General features: G+C 50.1%; 1 protein-coding gene across 1 annotated transcript in view; it reads right to left on the bottom strand.

The window, feature by feature from the left end:
* The window catches only part of HPSE2 (heparanase 2 (inactive)), a 104086-nt gene extending 92731 nt beyond the window's left edge, over positions 1-11355 (bottom strand). Inside the window, exons 1-2 of the mRNA XM_058810733.1 lie at positions 11096-11355; positions 9943-10100 (exon numbers count right to left, since the gene is read on the bottom strand). Coding sequence (XP_058666716.1) covers positions 9943-10100; positions 11096-11355 — 418 coding nt within the window. The remainder of the gene's footprint in view (positions 1-9942; positions 10101-11095) is intronic.
* Positions 11356-21244: the final 9889 nt, after the last annotated feature.

Genomic DNA, 21244 nt, shown 5'->3' with positions numbered 1-21244 from the left:
CAGTTAATGAATGATAAAATCCTGAACTCCTGTTGTGTGAAATATTTGGAAACTGAAGACTGAGAAACACAACCCAACATCTGTCCCACACGAGAAAGACTATTGCTACCATTGCTGGAGTAACCTAGAGCCCATGACCTCCCTGGGTGATGGATTTCCCTTCCTACAGAACTGAAGGCAAGAGTTGTACATCTCCCAATCCCAAGGAAAAATGAAGACAAACACATCAATGAGGCCCTGAAGGAGGAGAAGACTGAGAGGCAGACAGGTTTTAGATGGTCAACATGCTGTCTGCAATTCTCTTTAAACTGCTGTAAGGGTGTCCAGGCTGGGTCAAAACAAATTTGTTTCCTAAAAGGAATGGATGACTTCTAAAACCCAAACCAGGGCAAATGTGGACCCCATGTGGAAGATCCACTGGCCCAGGACCAGGGTCAGGTCACCTTGGAGGGTGCAGGAGACCATGGCAGTGGGTCCTATGTGACATCCATCTTTGGAGACCACAGGGATGGTTCTGCATGCACTGTCAGCAGGGCCTGGGGACAGAGGGCAGGCCCAGGAATGAAGACCAGGAGCTGTGTTTTGATAAAGCTGCTGTGACAGGGATTACCACCAGGATGTCAAGTCACATGCAAACAGATCTCTGGAAGAATGTGGGGAAGGTATGCAGGGCACAGAAGTCAAAGCACTCTGACAATTACCTTCATGGGGTACTGAGATCTGCCACTGCAGACACTTAGGGAACAGAGACAAGACATGCAAGGTCCTGTCTTCTCAGACTGGTGAGGGACCCAAGAAACTTGCCCAAGACCTAAAGATGGAGGTGGACTCCACAGTCATTATAACTCCAGCTTAAACTGTGGGCAGATGTCCGGCACATTCCCTCAGTGCCTCGTCCTTCCTACTCCACCGGGCTGTGCTCAGTGCAGGGGAGGAGGCAAAGGCCCCTCTGCAGCACTCTGCTGAACCAGCAGCACTGAGGGAACAGGGGTGGCAGACCATGGCTCCTGAAGGCCCAGGGGAATTCTCAGCAAGAAAAACTCGAGGGACATGGACAGTAAGGAGTTCACAGCTTTCAAATCTTAAAAGGAAGAGACAGAAAAAAAGACAGATGCACGGAAGCCAAGAAGGAGGACGGTACCCCGGAGGCTTCGGGCAGGGCAGCTCCGAGTGGGCAGGAGAAGGGCACTCGCTGCCTTCCTGAGACTCGCGGGAAAAAAAAAAAAAGAAAAAAAACCAAGAAGACAAAAAAAAACCCGATAAACTGCTCAGCAGAGCACGGGACCGAGCAGCTCCTGCCAGGAGTGCGAAAGAAGAACTCCAGATGTGAGAGCCCCAGAGGATGCCGAATGTTTTCCAAGGCCGGCCGGCCGGAGCCGTGCCCCGGGCGGGCCGGGTCAGTACCCTGGCCAGCTCAGGCTGCCCCGCGGCCGCACGGCCAGGCCCCGGCGGGCGCGGCGCTTGGGCCGGCGGGCGCAGGCCCCGCGGCGGCGGCAGCAGCAGCGCGGAGCCGGGCCCGGCCGCGCCGAGCGGAAGGAATGGCGGGAGCACACCCGTGTGGCGGCCAGGTGAGCTGCGGCTGCCGGCCCGCGCCGACCGCCATCCCGGCCCCGGAGCGCCCGCCTCGGGCCGGCCCCGGGCCCCGCGCCGCTCACAACCCGCCGGAGCGGGGGCCCCCCCCTCGGCAGCTGCGGGGCCCGGCCGCGGGACGCTGCTCCTGAGGCTGCTCTGCCCCGAGTGCCCGTACACATCCCCGGCCCGCCTCGGGATATTTCCTGCGATTTCGTGCGCACCGCCCGAGGAGGTCGCCGAAACTACCAAGGAAATGTTGAAGAACAAGTTAGAAAATACCCTTGAGGAGTGGCACAATCGCAGCGATGCTCTTTCCCGGACATCCCAGGAGTAGATCAGCTCTGCCAGTCCTTTTCTGTGAGTCACCTGCACCAGGGGGTTCAGTAACCATTTCCCACAGGGCAGAGAAGTTCCAAGCTGAGAGTCCCCGAGGATGGCGCACAGCACGCAGAGACAGCTCCCAGCCAGAGCCGGGCTTCCCTTGCACAGAATGAACGAGCTTCTCTAGCCGAGAATTTACACACTGTCACTGTGGCCTGTGTGCAGGTGACATTCCCATGGCTCATGCCACCATCTGCCCACATGCAATTCCATTCCAGGAGCTGCTGGAGTCATGGAGCAGACACAGACTGCAGCAGCTGAGCACCTGGAAGATGGGAGGAGGAAGGACAGGGCAGAGGGATGTGGTTATTGCCAGAGGGAGGTGTGACAGAAGGGTAAAGAGGAGAAGCAACTCATTTCTCTGTGTCCGTGTGTGAAAGTGAGCACTACCCACAGCGACCACCGCTCCAGCAAAAGCAAGAGTCACCACAGCCATGGCACCAGAACAAGCTGAGTTTCGCCATCCTCCTCAGGGGACTGTTTGCTTCAGATTTCCAGTCTTGAAAAGTGAATTCAAAAGGGGAAAAACCCCCTCAATTTCATTCTAACAAAACCTGAACACTTTTTCTAGAAAGTGGAATATTAGAAAATTTTGTTAGTACCAAAATTAAATAGATGTTTAATGAGTGACCAGGCACAAGTCTTACGATTTTCACATTGCTAAACTTGTAAAATACCTACTTTTTAAATTAACAAATTTTAAAAGCTTTTAAAAACAGGTTTGTCTGCTGGAATTATTATAAAATGCCCAGTGATTGCGAAATTGGGAACACAACTTTTTTTTAGAAAGACAGAAGATTTCTCAAGCCACAAACTGCATCCTCATCATGTCTGTCTTTAATGGGCAAATTTTTGACACATTAGTATCATTCCTTTATTTTAGCTGGGAAAAATTCTCTGACAATGAGTTCCAGAAGTTATTTCCCACTATATTAAAAAAGTCATATTTGTTCATTTTACATGTAATAATTCCACTGGATGCTCCCTATTTCTTGTGTCATGAAAACAAGGAAATAATCATTCCCAAATTGTCTTCTCTGTGTGACACCGAGCTCAAGGCATTTGTCACAATCTCTGTCATTTTTTCCAAGATGAAAAATCTCTATGACTGAAAGATATGACTTTGATCACTTCCATCATCCTACCCCTCACATATATATCCTTTACACTGATTAGTGTGTCAGCACCTAGTTTACTTATAGCATAAGAATGCTCCCAGTGATTGTTTCCAATTATTTTCTAATATCCCTATCATTAGATCCATTTTTTACTTACCTAAATGTATTCAGAGACCAATCCATAGAACGTTTTCCCTGAATGCCAACTGCTAATTTAGAATGGATAGTTGTACAAAAAGTCACATCTTTCCCTGTGCATGTAATTTTTCATGAATCACTTTTAATTCACACAAAGTAGATGCAGCATGGAAAGAACTGTGAAACTAACAAAAATATGCAATTTAAAAATAGAATTTAGAATACTTTTTATAAGCAGTTAAATACATAACCACAGATAAAAATCTTTTTATCTCGCCAATACACAAGCAAATAGCTAACAAATCAGAAGTTAATTCTTTGATTGCACCATTTCCTGCAGTTATTAAAGCTCTTTTCATGCATGATTATAGCAGAACAGTTTTTATTTTAAAAAGAAAAAGTGGAGATAAACAGGCAAGTTGGAAGTATCTCCTGCTCAGGCTCCCTTACTTTGTGTAATGTGATTTCTACAACCTGTTTTTTTTTTATTTTTAATTTCTAAGGAAACAGCTCAGCCCTGTGATTCCTTAGAGAGGCAGAGCAGGTTGTAGCTCCTTCCCTGCAGTTCTGGTGCCTGGGAACTTGGGAGCAGGAGGCTGAGGCACAGAGCAGCCCCAGGTCTGGCAAATCCCAGAAGTCCAAAGGACATCAGAGGATCTTCCCATCTTGGGGATTGAGCTCTTGCTATGCCTGAAATGCTACAGCCCTCTCTAAGAGGCTGCGTTTGAAACACTCAGAGGGTAAAAAAACCAACTATTTCCTCTTCAAGCTCTGAAAGGACAGATGTCTAAACTGTTGAGGGACACAAAGCAGACAGAAAAGGGGCCCTGGGTAACCAGAAACAGAAGATGATTCCTTGAATAAAGGAAAATTCGTTTGTTTGTTTTTACCAGGACAACAGGATGGTTCTCCATTCAGAAACATATAGTGCAGTTTTATGAGCTGGCAGAGCCAAAGGGACACTCCCAGACACATGGCAACAACATTCCCTTTCTCTGGCTCAGGTATATTAATACCCCATGATCATCCTCATAATCCTAAATCAATAAATTCACAGTAAAGGTTGCCTTTTTTTTTTTTAACTCAGTTTTCTGCTGGCTCAGCAGAGGATCAGAAATGTGCCAGAGCCAGCACAAGGGAAGCAGCAGAACAGTGCACAGATCATAAAGAAAGCATGGGGACCAGCCCTTCTGATGGCAAACAAACAAGAGGTGAGATTTCCTGCCTTCAGGACATAGATTTGAAGGATTTAATCTGACCAAGACTGAGACTGCTGCAGTTCCATCTGCCTTCAATGCAAGCTTTCCTTTGCCAGCACTGTCCACTACGCCTCTGCCTGTTCACACAGCATTGGTCAATCTGGCAGCTGAGCAAGCTGAAGTGCAATCACATCTCCACCATCAAGTTTTGGTCAGCTGAGATCCCTGAACTAATTCACCACACCACACAAACTCGGGCTCCAGGCAGGGAAGAGGAGAGGAATACGCCAGAAGGGGCAGGAGGGTGGGAACAGCAGCCCTAGCTAGGGACAGCTCCAGCCCCTGTGTAAGCACATAAAGAATCCTCAGGTCATTTAACATATTCTTGGGTCATTATTATCTTCCTTTCCACTCAGGCATGTTCTAACAGCATGGCATCCTAAAAGACACTTGTATGCTCAGTATGGACTGAGCAAGGGTGAAAATGTTCCCATAGCCAGATGAATTTTGAGGCTTAGATGCAGTGCTGGGTACCTGAGGATGCCTGAAGGAATGGATGCAACACTGAAAGAATACACAGAATGCCAGCCTTACACAGCATGATGTGAAATTTCCCACACTATACTGCCAAATCCCCTGAGTAGTATGGAAGGCTTAAGAAACATGTCTTTGTAATTTTCTTTGTTTAATTGGACTTTTTTCCAAATGGTATCGCCTTAAAAAAATAATAATAAAAAGGTGATAAAATAGAAGGAAGCAACTTAACAGCAATTAAAAGAGTATTTTTGAAATGTGTTGTCCATACACACTTCAGCTCAGAAACTTCTTTGATGCACTACCTATAGCATGCAAATGTAGTGCCCTTCCCCTCTCCCTCCCATGGCCCATGCAGGGACACACAAAGTGTCCTTTGGTCTCTTCTCAGCCATGAGAAGGCTACAAAAGTCTCCATAAGGCTGGGGTGCAGGAGTGAGAAGCTGTGCATTTGGGCCAGCACATCTTTGAAAACTCCAGCTGTGAGTAACTCCTCTTTTTCTGCTTTCTCATCCCTGACAGCACATTTGCCCAGGGGGAAGCTATAGCAATGTCTGTGCCACCCAGGCTGTCCAAAGCTGGCTCTGTGGCTTTGGGGTGAGAGGCAGTTGGGGATCACCCTGCAGATGAGGAGGCTGCACATTAGCCCACTAAACTCATACTGGAGCACCAGCAAGGAGCTTCCAAAATGGGAAGCATTGAGGGATCAGGCACTGAGACAGCACCTGCAGCACCTCTTGCTGAAACAAGACCAGGACCCCACACACATGTAACACACCAACACCAGGCTCCAGGACAGCAAGCAAGCCAGGTTTTAACAAATTCAGCTTCAGGAAAGGTTTTGTACCAACAAAAATCCATGTCTTTGCTCCGAAGAGGAGCTGCTCAAGCCTGTTTTCCTGGAGACCAGTGTTTGCTGTTGTCCCATTCCTCAGATCCAACTGGTCCCTGGCACATGTGAGGCAGTTGAAAGGACAGGCTGAACAGATTGCTTGTTAGGAAACCCAACAGCAAAAGGAGAAGCAGGCCTACTAGATAAACTGAGCATGAAACCTTTCATCTTGGTACCTGCCCTGGACTCAGACATGTGCAGAGAAACACATCTCCAGATAACAAAACACAACGCTGAGCACCGCTGGGGAAGAAAAACGAACTCAGCAGGGCACATGCAGAGAAATACCATTTAAGGGAGGGAAAAGTCTCTCAGGCTAAAAATGTTACACCTCTTGATCATAAAATGTCAAAAAGTCTCTGGCATAGCCCCACCTCCTGGTGCCACAGAGCCTGACATACATCAAACTAGGTTTCTGTTTCTAGCAAACCTCAGGCTGGCCAATGCCTTATCCAAACAGGGTGGGCTCCAGGACTCACCATCCAAAGTCGGGGCTGCATGAGATGGAAGCCACCAGGTGTGCAACACAGGTGGGGAGTTAATGTAGCACATTAGATTACCTAATGTTTAGCAAAGTCCAGGAGGTACCTAGAGCCATGCTACCATAACAGAGACTGCACACCCAGTAGCTCACCAGGAGCATCTACCATAGGCATCCACTTTTAGGAGTTGCCCTGTCAGGTACTGACAAATCTGCCAGCAAGCGTGCCAGTTTTGTACACTATGCTGCAGTAAATTGCCAGGTGCACCCTCTTCATGGGCATCCCAGGCAGTAACAGAGCATGCATCACTTTGTTACCCTTGCTGCCCAAACATGACCAGTTTAGACTGGGGTGAGGCTGTTCACACATACAAAGGAAAGCTATCATACACCCCTGGTAACACACAATACTTCCAGGTCTGTGTTTCCAGGAATAATCTGAATAAGAAATGAGTTACCCTGGAACCTAAAGCAGACACCTTATTTCAAGAAAACAAAGTACATTTTAGATACGAGATGAAAGCAAGTACTACTACCCTCAGAGAGTACCCACACTCTCTGTGAAAGAAAGAAGTGGGAAAAAATGGGTTGGTGAACCCAAAGGCTGTCCAAGGTAAAAGCAATTTCCAGAAGGTGGAGGTGTGCACAGTTGGGATAATTTGAAAGGGAATCAAATACAATTTTAAGTGCAGGGGAAGAGTAAGGTGAATCCCTGAGGAGGTCTGATAGTCAGGAAGGTAGAGCACAACAGAGACAGAAAAAACATGGAAGGGAACAGCGAGAAATACCCTGGTCTGAAGAGCACCAGGGGGGCAGAGGGGGTTTACAGGATGAAGATCCCTGTCCAGAGATTCATTCCAACTCTAGCAAGCATGGTCCCAGGATCCACGAAGGATGACACAAAGCAGTCCTGGTGCTGCCATCCATCTGAATGCCTGAGAGGGCCACACGGGTGTGGGCTGCGAGCACACAGTGGGGTGCAGCTGCCTGGGATGTGAACACCACTCACAGTCACTCACTTGTAACTGCAGTTCTCTGAGTGATCTTGCACACGTGCCCTTTACCTCTCAGTCCTGCTCTCTGTGAGCTGCTGCAGCCCAGACGAACAAAACAAGTGCCCTTCACTCCCCCTCTGAACACACGGCATGGGAGCAGCCGTGGGTGCCGCAAAGAGAACCCAGACTCTGGGCACAGGTCTGGAGTCTGTGTGCACCCACAGGCACAAGTGGCAAAACGACAAACACTCAAAGCACAAAACAACCAAACAGTCACTTATCACATCCCTAAAAATCACTAGGGTGCTGCATAAGACTTTAAAATTCACCGATTTCTCTGTTAAATGTTTGCTGACTTTTTTAACTAATCAAGCCCCCCAGCATCTTCCCCACCCCCATGCCATTATAAGAAATTTCAGAGAATAGGTACTGGACATGTAAAAGCCCGTGGACATGGAAAACAACTCCAACCACCCCAGACAGACTGGGGAGAAGGAAGGGTACCTAGCAGGATGCTTGTTGGCTTCCCCCATGCTCAGGTGCTGATTGCCATCAGTTCTCTGTGCTGTCTGTTGAAGCTGTAATTCCTCAGCAGCAAGAGCAAACTGCATTTCCTGATTCCAAGCAGGTCCTGTGTGAGCCACAGATGAGGGAACAAAAACGGAGCCAGGGCTCCAAATGGAGAAGGTGGCTGCTCATACCCAGACAGCAGGGCAAAGAGCTGTGATGGCATCAGGATTTCATTTTGGAGAACTGGATCCCTCTAGTGAAGTACTTAGTGCAGCCTCAGCACAAAAGGATGTGAGCTACTAGCAACTCTAGCCCTTTTCCAAGTAGGGTGAAACTCCCTGACCCTGGAGTTTGCACACAGATCTTAAGAACAAATACAAGAGCTTTGCTTCCAGGCAGGAAATCCCTTTTACCACACCTTTCTGATTTACACCAATGCTTGATACACACCACATGTGTCTTCCCCTTCCTTCACTCACATTCACAATGGTTCTGTTCCATATTTAAGTGATGAAAAGTTAAGACCTGTGGTTACAACTTCTATGAAAAGCTTCATTTTGAAGGCTGCTACATTTCAATTTTATTGCCATGAGGAAAACTGAAAAAAAAAGCCAAAATATTTCACTCCTTCCTTAACATGAAAGCTGTTGTGAAGACATTTAATAAGTAAGTATAAGTTCTCTTCTGCAAGTTGTTGAAATATGGAAGGTGGGAAAATTTATTCTTACAAATGTTTTGTATGAGTCCCATCCACAATTTTATGCATGACACTTAATTCCTACTGTACAAGGTGTCTGTGGCAAGTTTGGTCAGCATTTTTTCCTGAAGTGCATCTCAGCAGGCGAAGCTTACAACAAACCCTTCCACTGAGTTTGTTACAAGAAGAAAAACAATGAATAACATCGGGATTGCCCCAGCTAGGAGAGCAAGTGAAAGATGGAGCAGAAAAACTTACCCACCTGCCTGCGTGTGGGAATAGAAGGACATTCATCTCAGAGATGTTATGTAGGGAAACAGCAGGAGTGAGAGCCATCAGAAGACTGGCAAATGCATCTGCTTTTTCCATTCAGGACTGCTGCTGACTAGATCTCTGCAAAATTTCCTCTGTTCCAGACCGGCCCAGTGGGATCTGTCTGGCATTAATTGGTCTTCAAAATTTCTTATGGAAAAATCTAAAGCTAATTTTTGTAAGTCGTTGTGTAAGGGAAAAAAAAAAAAAAAAACAAAAAAAACCAAAAAAAACAAAAAACAAACAAAAAAAAAAAAACTTGTTTCTTTAAAAAAAAGAAACAAACTAAGCAAGAGAGAAAAATCAATAAATTCTTAAATTCTTGCATGTGGACATCGTATTCAGCTTCTTAATAGAAATGCCTTAGGACGGAGATACGGCCCTAAATTTTCTACTCAGTTTCTTTGTGTGAATTATGGGCCGCGAAAGGTGAAAGCCTTTTGTGTACAGAGGTCCGATGGGGAGAAGGGCAGACGGGGAAGAGGGGAACAGCGGGAAGGCGGGGGCCAGGTGGTGGCTTTGGAGAGAGTTCGGATGGCCGAGAGGTTCGGAGGGGGAGCAGCCCTGACCGGGCACCAGCAGGCGGGGACCGACGGTCACCGAGCCCGGAGGGACCGCGGGGAGCCCCGGGGGCTGTGGCGGGCACAGAAAGGCGCACAGCAGCGAGCTCCGTGAGGAAAGGCAGGGCTCCGAGAGCCGCGGCAAAGAGAGCATCCCGGCTCCGGTGCCCGGCCCCGCCCGGAGCCGCGGCAAAGCCTCCCCTGCGGCCGGCGCTGCCTGCCGGGGCTCGGGGGCAAAGGGAGGCAGAGGACGCGGAGGGGCGGGGGAATACGAAAAGTCCCGCTGCCCAGTGCTGGTCTTTTGTTTCCGGGGGCCGACACCCGCCGAATCCCCCGGCAATGGGGCCAGCGAGCTCCGCCGAGCTCCTCGGCTCCCCTCCCTCGGGAAAGAAAGGGAACGGGAATCCTCCCCTGCCCGGTGCCCGGTGGCACCGTGCCCGGGAGCGACACGGCCCCGCCGGGCGCGGGGAGAGCGGGGCAGGCGGAGCGGGACCGCCCGGCTCCCGCAGCCCTCCGCTGCAGCGCCCGCCCCCGCCCCGGTCCCGGGGCTCACCGTCCTCGTAGTTCTTGAGGTAGTAGTCGGGGCCGGGCCCGCCGCGGCTCTTGGCCGGATTCTTCACGTTGTGGAACTGCAAAAAGTCCGTCCTCTTCCCCGCGAAGCGCAGGAAGGCGGGGGCCAGGCCCCGCGCCAGGGTGACCAGCCGCCGGGAGCTGGGGAGAGGAGAGAGAGGGCTGAGGAAGCCGCGGGCCGGGCCCTCGCTTCCCCAATACCGCCAGCGACCGGGGACCACGGGGCTCGAGGACCCGCCGCTGCCCCGCCCGGGGCAGTGCGAGCGGTACCAGCGGCTGAGGGCTCTGCGCGGGCCGAGCGGCGCGGCCCTGGAGCGGGAGCCGCCCCGCCCGCCGGTGGCGGCCCTGAGGCCGGCGGGCCCGGCTCCCCCCCGTCCTGCCGGTGCCCTCCGGACAAGTGCAGCGGCGTCCAGGAAGGAGAGGCGCTCGCGCGGGACCGTGCCGCGGGCCGAGCCGCCGGGAGGGGAGAGGAGCGGGGAGGGGAGAAGAGCGGGAACCGTCCCGGCTCCGCTTCTCTCGCGCCTTCCCGCATCCTCGCCCTGCTCCTTCCCCGGCTGCCGAAAGGACCCTCGGAGCGGGCGTGCGGAGGAGACCCGCTCTCCTTCCCCGACTTACCCAGCAGGGAGAAGGCTCTCTGGCCATCCCAGCGCCTCCAGGCCGCGGCCGCTCCGCACCGCCGGTGGAACCCAGCGTAGCTGCAACCCGGCTCTGCCCCCTGCGCAGGGCTGGAAGTCCGGGGAGCGGAGGGCTCGGAAGACCTGGCCGACACCCGCTCTCTGCCCGTCGGGACCCGGGGAAGGCTCGGCTCGGCAGGCGGCCCCGTTCCTGCTGCTATTTTTTGTTCCATTTTCATTTTTTTTATCCCCCTGTGCTGCCTCGGCCCCGTGTTGTGCTTTTTTGCACAGAGGAGCGGTTGCTGGAGCGAGGGGAGCACGACATTTTTGCAGTCATAACTGATAAGTCTCCGAAATGCTTTCTCCATTGCAAACATGTGCATCTTAATGGAAACCATGGCCTCGCTCCCTCCGTCACAACAAGCGCCGCCAGCAGCGCGGAGCCCGGCAGGGCTGGGCGGCGGGGCCGCCGGGGCGCCCCGCGGGCGGCGTGGGGAGGGCGCCGGGGGGCTCCTGCCTTACCTTAAGAAATCGAGCCAGCCATCATGAATGATGGAGGGGTCCAGCTGCAGGGAGAGGAAATTCTCACTGATTATCCTGACAGGGCTCTTGGTGTTGACATCAAGGAGAATGAGAGTTCTTCCCTTCACACCTGGAGGTTTCTCCACTGGCAGCGCTCTCCTGTCCCCAGCCTGGGAAGGCAGCGAGAAGGTGGCCATGAGGGCCAGCCCAGGTGCCATCAGGGCTAAGAGCCCTGGGGGGCAGGAGCTGGGACAGGGCATGCCGGAGAGCAGGAAACCCCTAATTAACTCGCTGTCTGCAGGGGCTCGCTGGTGGCTAATTGTCCTTATCTAAAGTGTGGGGCGCTCTGCCTTTTTTTGCAATGTTTTGGTGTTGGTGGAGGGGAACTCACGCCCCTGACCAGCCTTTCTCGCAGCCGGTGCCAAGACTCCTTGCAGCCAGCACCGCCCCTTTAAGAGATGCAGGCTCCAGACATTTTTAACTTTTTGAAGGTAAGGGGAGGCTCCTGGTTTAACCCCCTCGGCTCGGGGCCCGCCGCCCTGCCGCAACCCCGCCAGCCCCGAGCTTTCGCTTTGCGCCGGCTCCGGCGGACGTTTTCGCTCCCGCACCACGCAAAACCGGGACGGAGTCGGGACTCCGAGACACCGGAGAGCTCGGGATGGAACCGGCGCCCGGGGGCCGGCCAGCACGGTCCGAGATGGTCGCCGGCTGTAGGAAAGACAGAGCCGGTAAGGCAGCGAGGACGGCCCTGGTTGGGGAGGGGGGGATGGGGGGGCGGTAATCACCCCGGAAAAAACCTAAATGCTACCTGAGGGAAGAGTTAGCTCCACACTGCGCCGGGACCCGCGAAGCTGGGCAAGGCCCTCGGGGCTGAGCGCTGGGGGCTCCGACGGGCGCGGCGGGGCTGGGGGCCGCCAGCACCCCGGAGCCCGGGAGCGGCCCCTCGGTGCGCCGAAGCACCGGGCCGATCCCCACACGAGGGCCATCGGGCACTGCGGGGAACCGAGGCACGGGGAATCGAGCCGCCGGTCGCCTTTTCCCGCCTGCCTCCGAGCCCATCGGTGTCCGACCAGCGGCAGGGAAATGAGAGGGGCGGCAGCAGCAGTGCCTGCTGTGGAAACGTCCGCATCGGGGGCGGAAAGGACAGCACGGTTTGATAGCACCGACCAGGACCCCCGTGCTGGGGCCGTCGCTGCCTCCAGGACGGACCGGGGCAGGACGAACCAGGCTCGGCGCACTGCAGAAGTGCAGGCGGCTGCGGTTGCCAGCTTTGGGCACAGGGTCGTGGCACCGGGCCAGGGATCGGTGGCGGCTGCCGACGATCCTGGGAGCCTCAAGGAATGTCCACCCGAATCGGACATTCTGTCCGTCAGCAGCCGCTCCCCGGGCAAGCCCCGAACTCCCACAAGCAGTCTGCTGCCTCTGGGACACGAAACGCGCCCGTCCCTGGGTTCTCGGCCGCCCTGGCCCGCCCCGGTTCCCGCGTCGCCCAGGCCATGCGGGATGGAGGGCGGACGGCGGGAGGGCTGAGGCGGGCCAGGTGCGGTCCGTCGGGGCTCCGCAGCCCCGGGGACGGGGCGGCCGCAGCACCATCTGCTGGTGAGGGCCCCGGCACGGCGGGGGAGCCGGCACCCACCTGCGGACACCCTCCGGGAGCTGCCGGGGCTGCGGGCAGCAGCGCGGCTTCTGCATCGAGCCGTAAATCTCACCACAAGCGGGGCCGAGCCCCGGGGACCCGCCAGCCGCCCTCGGGGAAGCCGGCGGGGCTGCTCGGGCAGCCGGATCAGGGGCACCCCGAGCGCACGGGCAGCCCGCTGTCCCGGCAGGACTGCCCGCCCCTGGGAACCCTCTCCAGCTTCTCCCGGTGTCCGTGCGGCGCTACCTGCGCCCCCGACCGCCCCAGCCAGGGCCCGGTGAGCCGGCGGCCAGTCCGGAGCTCGGCGCGCTCGGCGGAGCCCCGCAGAGGGGGAAGCACTCGGCCTGGCCCCGGTGAAGCCCGCGGACAGCGCTGTCTCCGGCGGAAATCTCCACTCCCCGTCTCTGCCCTTGAAACGCCCCAAGAGAAGAGGGGCAGCCACCCCTGCCAGCCCCGGCTCACTCGGGCAGCGGCTGCGGCGGCACGGAGCCGCGGTGGTAACGCGTGGGGAAGGATGAAACATACCTCTGGCTCTGCTGGGGGCGAGCAGGGAACACACGGACTGGATCTGCCGTGAAACCATCCCGCCAAAGCGGAGACGGGAGCAGGGCTCCAGCCGGCCTAGGCAGAGGCTGCCGAGCGCAGGCTGACCCAGAGCAGCAAAAGGGTGCCCGGGGCAGCGGGCTCTGAGCGCTGGAATAAGTAAGAGGATCCGGGGAAAAGAGCTGTGCAATTTCAGCTGTGCAAAGCCCTGGCATCCCGGCACAGGAAGAAGGCAATTTAAGCCTGGAAATTTGTGTTCGGCTGCAAACATTTCTGCCGAGGTTTGCAGTAGCACTTAAAACTGACCCAGGACCTAAAGCCTTTGCTTCAGAAGCTATGAAGTTTTTTGGGTCATCTCCAAATGAGGAACACGGGTTTCAAAATTATCTCGTTATTTTTTAATAATTTTTTCTATGCTTACAGAGGATGAGGACAAGGCTTCAGGGGTATTTGTTGTGATTGCAGGCCAAAATTTTGTACCGTGCCTCCCTCCAAGGATGGTTCTATTTTCAAACGAAATTCCAGAGTGCTCTGTAGTAAAAGGGGAAAAAAAGCTACAAACAAAAACTAAACAAATTATCCACTTTAACCTCCTTTTTATATCTTTTTTTTTTTTTCCTTACAAACACATTACTTCGACAGAGAAATGTGTTTATTCTGAAAAGTCCCCCACAATTAGTCTCTGCTTTGAACGCAAACTCCGGATGCACAGAAGTCACTTATCTGTGGAGATATCACCAACAACATTAAAAGCAGGGAAAGAGGCAAAAAACCCCAAATGCCGGAGTCACCTTCCAGATTCTGGGAAGACGACGGTAAAGGAAATATTTATTTACCTGTCTGAGCTTTCCAAACCAACACCGGGAGCTTACCCCAATCCTATGCTCTCAGAAATGCAATTGCACCCCACTTTGCATCTTACCCCAGCAGCTGCAAGTTAAATCTAAAATTACAATGGTTCGGGCTTTTTTGTTTGTTGGCCTGTTTTTCAATAAATTGTAGGCTTGCTATAGAAAACATTTAAACGCTAAAAACTCCCCGGTTATCTGCGAGCGCCGGGGCAGCAGCGAAGCGCGGGGAGCCCCCAGCGCCGCCGGTGCCGGCAGCCGCCGCCGCTCCGGGACGGCCCCGGAACCCAAAGAGAGGGGCCAGGGCCGCCCCCTCCCCAGGCAGGCACGCCAGATAGGAGCTATCTCAATTTACACCAGCTGCGACCCTGGCTGGCCGTCCGCAGCAGCGGCGAAGCGATGATCCTTTCTTACATTACCATAATTACTTTCGAAAGCCTGACTCACATAAAAAGTATCTATAAAGATTTACTCGCGGTTTTGTCAATTTCGAAATAGGTTTCTCCGTTTTCCATCTACTCTAAACTTGCTGGTTTCAATCTCCAAAACAGTCATTGGAAAAGAAAACTGGGGGTGGAGAAGCATTTCTATAAAGAGCTTAACCAAAACACATTAAATATTTTCCCAACATCACCAAATAAACAACAATTCTCCAGCTCCCTATAAACTATTTAAAGCATGTCATATCATCTCTTCTGCTCTTGCCAATGTACTTTTCTTTTAATTTACAAGCTGATTAGAGCAGGGGCCTGTCTTTTTGTATATATTTGCAAAATATTTGGCACCCTTTCAGTCAGTTGCAGTTCACAAACACTTAAAACTGCATTTAACTTCATTATTATAGGTAGTCACTTCGATTTTTCCTCTCTTTTGTAGAGCTACTGCCTGTGAAAGTGCTTCTTGTAAATGGTCTGAGCAGTTGTTGAAGGTTTTCAACAGAGGAAACCTCTTCAGATGGAAAAAAAAAAAAAAAAGAAAGAAAGAGAAAAAGAAAAAAGAGAAGAAAAAGCACAACGGAAATCTAAACTCAGATCTCAGGCTATACAAATTGGCCCAAAAGAAAATGGGGGAAATCTCCTTAGGAGGAACATTTTTAGTTCACTAAAGAATAAACTTTGCTTATAAATGATGAAAGTTATTATCATCAGAGGATGTCCTGTACCAAACAAACCTCCATTAGGCTGGGAAGGATAAAACAGGCTAGACAGCCTTTAAAAAAAAAAAATCATCATGTCTTTGATTCCCAAGATATCAACCATGTCTGTTTCTTTAGTGCTGTCAAGTAAATCTGAGTTATGGATGCTCTAAAAGAAGCCATCAAGGAGAAAATTCAGCAAGTGAAAATTAAGAGTTATTCATACTTCACAAAAAATACACTTACTTTTCAAGTTCTTAAGCTTCTGCCCTGTAGAATGGTATGACAATTCCTTAGAAGAGCAAGACCAGTGAATGTGGTAAAGCTGTGATCATCAGAGCATACAATTGCATGGCAGATTCTTTTTACTGTGCTTTTTACACTTTCTGCAAAGCAGTGTCCATCATTTTCACCACAAGAGCCTTAACGTCTGGAATGTAACCTCCTAAAACTGCCAGTGCCTCAAGGTGGGTGTCACAGCCTGGGCTCCACTGCTGAAACCATTTTCTAGCCTGTTTATGTATCATGTCTAACCTGATCAAACAGACAGAGGACAGTTGCTTGATTTAGTACAGCATCCACATATTGCTCTTTAATGTAGGTGATCTGGGAAGTTGTGCAAAAAGCAAATCCCTCTGTCTGGGCGAGAAGGACTGGCTGGTTAGGGAGCTCAGGCACAGCAGGAGGAAAGCAAGCCCACTGAGAGAGCTTCCTCCCTCCATACATGCCAAAGGCAAGGCATCCATCAAAGCCATCAGCCTGGTCAGGAAAAGCACAGTTGGCAATGTTGTCTTTGCATTTTTGCCAGCGCGAAAGGAGCACAAACTGGTATTTCCAAATCTAGCCATAGGCAAATAGAGCACATTTCTTTGAGAGTCATTCTGTACTCACTACATGTGTAATGAAGAAACCTGTAAAAAAAAAGGTGGGGGGGACAGGGGCAAAATGCACTGGTTCCATAAAGGTTGTGAGGCTCTGAGTGTGGGCTCTCCCTGCGTGGAACACCACAGAATGAAAATGGGAGGATGAAACAGAGTTTTAGGTAGGTACCAATCAATAATAATTGTTTTTAGGGTTTTTTTTCAGTTTTGTAATTTAATTTCCAGTTCTGTGAAAAGTTAGATACCATGTACTCTGTTGGAGTAAACAGCATTTATTGTTTCCCTTATCTGCCTTATTGTTTTAGTTTATTTGACTTCTGATGCATGGTCTCAAAAATTCTCTTACCAGCTCAGGATAGTCTGGTCCTGCAGATTTGTCCGTAGAGAGAACTTGTGAAATCCCAAAGTGTTGAAGTCCCAACAGTCCTTGAAAGACTGAGATGCACAATTTCCATACAGCTGTAGGAATTGCTCTGGGGTTCAAACCAGCTGCCATCTCAGCACACAGAAATCCCCTTTGCCCAAGTGCCTCTTCTGCAAGCAGAAAAAAATCCACATAATGACTGAGAACATTTTAGCGTACAACAATGCCCTTGGACAGAGAATGCTCTTTGGCTCCATTAACTTCTCTGTACTCATCAATGGCCAGGTCTGATTTCACTTTTGTCTTTCATATCTTGAGAAGCAGCAAATACAGCAGCAATTTGTCACAGTCAAGGTGATAGAGTGAGAACACCACAGAGAGACTGGAGCTCTGCAGTGCCCTGAAGACCATAATAGCCTTGGAAAACTTTTCCTTCAGATTGAGCCCAGCCCTGGGCAGCAGAGAAATGTGTAGAATTATTCCTGTTTCACATCATCACGTGAAAAAGAAAGAGAAGGGAATATGACAATTTTACAAGCCTGAGAATGAATGCAAGCGAGTATTTGTCCCACCATCTGGGGGAGATGATAGAGGTGAAGGGAGAGGGAATATGAGGGGGATGGTAAAAGTTGACAGAGACCTTCTATTTTTCTGGAGGGATGCTTTACATTCCAGCAGAAAAAAATGGAGGAAGCGGACATGAGAATTAGATCAGAGAGGGGAAGTAAGAAGATGGATGAAGTGCAAGGCTGGAGGAGCAAACGAGTCAATTATGAAAAAGAGGAAGGAACTGTGTGCAGAAATCAACGAGGAGATGGAGCTCAGGGGAAGGAACAGCAGCCAAAATGCTCTCAAATCAGAGAAGCTGCTGGGGTGAGAGAGACAGAAAAGAATTGGAATATTTCAGGTAATGATAAAATTGTAAACCCCTGTCTGCTATGTATTTATTTGCATAGGGCAAATAAGCTCTCTGTCACCAGCTGTATCCAGACACCTGAGCATGGCCCTGCTACAGACAAAGACAGACAAATCAGCCATGTCAAAGCTGTAAACTGTTGGTGTGCATTAGAGAAATCAGAAGCAGCACATGAAACTCAAGGGTAGACAGTAAGAGGAGAAAACTATGGGTCATGCCTGAAAAACAGACAAATGGATGAAGTAGAAATAAAGTTAAATGCCCATAAGGAACCACAAAATTCAGAATCTCAGGAGAGAGCACCACTGAATGAGGGGGAAAGGCCAGCAGCACATCAGTGACCTGTACTCATGGAGGGAGGAGTCTCAGGCTGATGCCAGATGGACTTTAAACCAAATACTCTGCTTCCATTGCTCAGAAAAAGCAATGTTCTTTCTGCATAAATTCCAGAGCCTTTCCAAGAACTCATCCTCACCTCAGCATCGTTTAAGGGCTGGCATGTCAGCAGAAGTGAGGGGTGAGGTGCAGAGTCCCTAACCCAGGCACAGAACCTTATTGCCCTGTAGGGAAGGTGCATTTATTCACAGCACAGACATCTTTGTCCTTTCTACCACGGACAACTGGGTATTGCCTTGTATCCTCTCCCTCCACAGTTCCCCTTCTGTTGGTCCTTTAGAACAGCAACAGTTGAGAAAGCTAAAAATAAAGCTATATAAGCAATATAATAGGCATGCAATTGCATGTCTATTTTCTTTGAAAATATGATGCTTTATTTCCTGTTCAATGGAAAATACAGTTTGATGTTACAACTATTAGGTTTTGACTGAATGCAGAAATTTGACTGAAACAATGACATTTCCCCCTGTATTTACTATTACCATATGTCACTGATTATATATTTAAGTTGCAAAGATGAATTAAATTTCATGGCTTCCTCAAGCTAGATTCTCTTGGAATGGACTGTCTTTTGTTACTAACCAAAATGCTTGGAAAACAGTTTAAATCAAAACAGCAGATTTTTGGTATCATTTCAGGAGAAAACTGGTTATCACAAACCAAGTGCTTAACACATCATCATCCAGGAGGCTGGGTGAAGCCTTGCAAAGCTGCAGCCATCATGGCCAGGATAGAGAAAGAGGGTTAATTGAACACTACAGACTTAGAGATGGAAAAAGGAGAGGGAAAAAAAAAGACATTGTTTGAAGCTCTCTTGCCTGGGGTCTTATTCCTTCTGCTTCTGAAGTTAACATATATCCCACATCACAGTGCTTATTTCACTTACTTAGGCAAAGCATCTTCTCTAAGCTGGCTACAGAGCATTAGTGACAATCAGATTGCACACATGTTCCAGGAGAAGCCAGCCTTGTCCTTGCTAGATTTCCTCCTGCTTTCTGGGGAGAAAAAAAAATCTGGTTTTCTTTTTTTTTTTTTCTTTTTTTTTTTGTTTTTTTTTTTTTTTTTTTTTTGTTTTTTTTGTTTTTACTCCTTCTGTTTCCCATCACGATTTGGATTGCTAACATTTCTATCCCCACTAGGAGTCCCTGGTGGCTCCTGGCCCTTTTCTAAAGGACCAGCGGACAGCAGAGCCCCTGGGCTCCCATCAACCAGGAAGGAAGTGAATTGCAACCCACAGCCTGCCAGACTCCTATTTCAGACCTTAAGGTGATGCAAAACGACTTTAGGAAACTCCCCATGTCCAGCTTCCCCCTTCCTCCAGGTCCTGTCTGGACCTGAACAGCCAGAGCTGGAAGAGGACAGCCGTGACTAGAGAAGTCACCACGGGCAGGTTTGTGGATATTGCAGGCTGTGACACAAGAGGGATCTCAGTGGTGGCAGATACAGTGTACAGCAGAACCTGAACAGTGCTCATGAGTGGGAATCAGGTTGTCATTCCTAACTGAAGAGTTTGGGAAGAACAGTAAAAGAAGCAGGATTCAGCATAAGAAGGACAGCTATGCTGTGCTTGCTGAAGGACTCAGCAGGTAGGACACAGCCAGGACAGGCCTCAGTGAGAACACTGCAAATTCATGTCATACTTTGCCAAAGATTCAATCAATTGAGCATGTGCTAAAGCTGAGTTTGTTTTGTCTTATTTGGAGCTTTGGAAGATATTTCCTATCTTGACTCATTGAACACACTCCAACCACACACCTGCAACTTCTGGAGTGCATCCTCTCAGCAAGAGGCTGGCTAGCACGTCGTCACTTATGCAGGGCAAATCCTACTGAAAGCACATCTGACCACAGCTTTCACACCAGTTTACTTTTGCATGTAGCACATGTAAGCTAACATCTGGCAAGAACACAACTATGTCCTGATCGAGATGGAGCTCATAGCAACAGATGGTGTTTGATACTGCAGGACCAGAGGGGCTCTACCTTAAACTGAGCATTATTTCCCTTCTGAGGTTTTCCCCTCTCTGGCCACATCTTTTTCTGGGTATAGCCACTACCACTATGGCTTTGCAGTCCCCTCAAGACCAAACACACTCTCAGCCTGCAGGTCACTGCCTAGCCCTAACACCCGGGTGATTTTGCTGCCCTTGAGGCATGTCAGAGCAACCATTATATTGTATATTAGTATAACACGAGGCTAGCAATGCCCTGAACCAGACAGTGCCTCCAGTGCAGGAGGAAACTCTCTCCAAGCACACAGTAGCTCTGCCTGCAGGCACGCAAGCAGCGCCGGTAGTTAGCAATCTAACAAGCAACATCTGCTGCCTATTTGGGGGCAAAGGATGAAAAGCCAGCAAAGAGTAGCCTACAGATCCAGCTCCTCGAGACTGGGATTTTCATACTAAAGGGAAAAGCGTTTGGAAGAGAAAATCCAGCATCAAAATCAACGTTGCTGTGGCTCTGGAAGGTACAAGATGCGACTAACCTAACCGCCTCTTCAGCTTTACACAGTTACTGTCCGCGATTTTTTTCTTTTTTTTTCTTTTTTCTTTTTTCTGGTTTTTTTTTTTTTTTTTGGGGGGTTTTTTTTTTTTGGGGCCAGATCTTTATTTTGCCCGTTAAAGTGCGGCGAGAGACTGCCACCTTGTGGTTCCTTCTCCTGCAGTGCCGTGTTTTTCTTGCCACATGTTCCAGGCTGGATCAGTGGTTTCCAGACTGCTGTGCAGGGATTTCTAGTGACAAGGGTACCCTGGACAAGAATACCCTCCAAATACTTAATTAACTAGAAAAACACATCTGTAATTCACAGTCTTCAGTCCCTATACCTAGAAACTTATCACTAGAAAACCTTTCAGGAATCTAACTTGCAAGTTAATAAACATGAGTAATTAGTGGCATGGGTACATAGCTCCCAAACAGTAACACAAAACACAATGGCAGTGATGCAGAAAACCCTTTACAATATTCTAGCACCAAGAAGTCTGTGAGAAATTCAGGGCTGATGACAGCCTGCCATTGCTAAAACATGGGATGATCTCAGACAGTAGTTACCACAAGGTCCTCATAAAGAAAGAGCAACCATGTGCTCATGCCCCCACCTTGCAGACAGGATGGCAGAACAGGACCAGGCTGTGCTGGTCCAGAGTCACTCTGGTACTGCTTAGGGCAGCTTATGAGATCTGTCCCTCAGGCAGCATAACCTGGGGCAAGGTCTGCACAAGTCTGTTACCAGGTGGCTCCTTCATCAATCATGCCCAGGTAGAGCACCAGGTAATATTTCCCGAGTGATACTAAAGGGGAGTTAGAAAGTGGACGATCAGCAAGAGTTTGTGAAGCAGCACGAAGCCCCTGTGAACACCCAGTGAATCCATCACATTTGAAAAAAAATTAAAAATAGCTGCCTCCCCCAGAGAGACAGAGAGAAGAGTCTC

This window comes from Ammospiza caudacuta, chromosome 9 (assembly GCF_027887145.1).
Source record: "Ammospiza caudacuta isolate bAmmCau1 chromosome 9, bAmmCau1.pri, whole genome shotgun sequence".
NCBI classification, from domain to species: Eukaryota; Metazoa; Chordata; class Aves; order Passeriformes; family Passerellidae; genus Ammospiza; species Ammospiza caudacuta.
The sequence above is the reverse complement of the archived record's forward strand: the minus strand, read 5'-3'. Positions and strand labels throughout refer to the sequence as shown.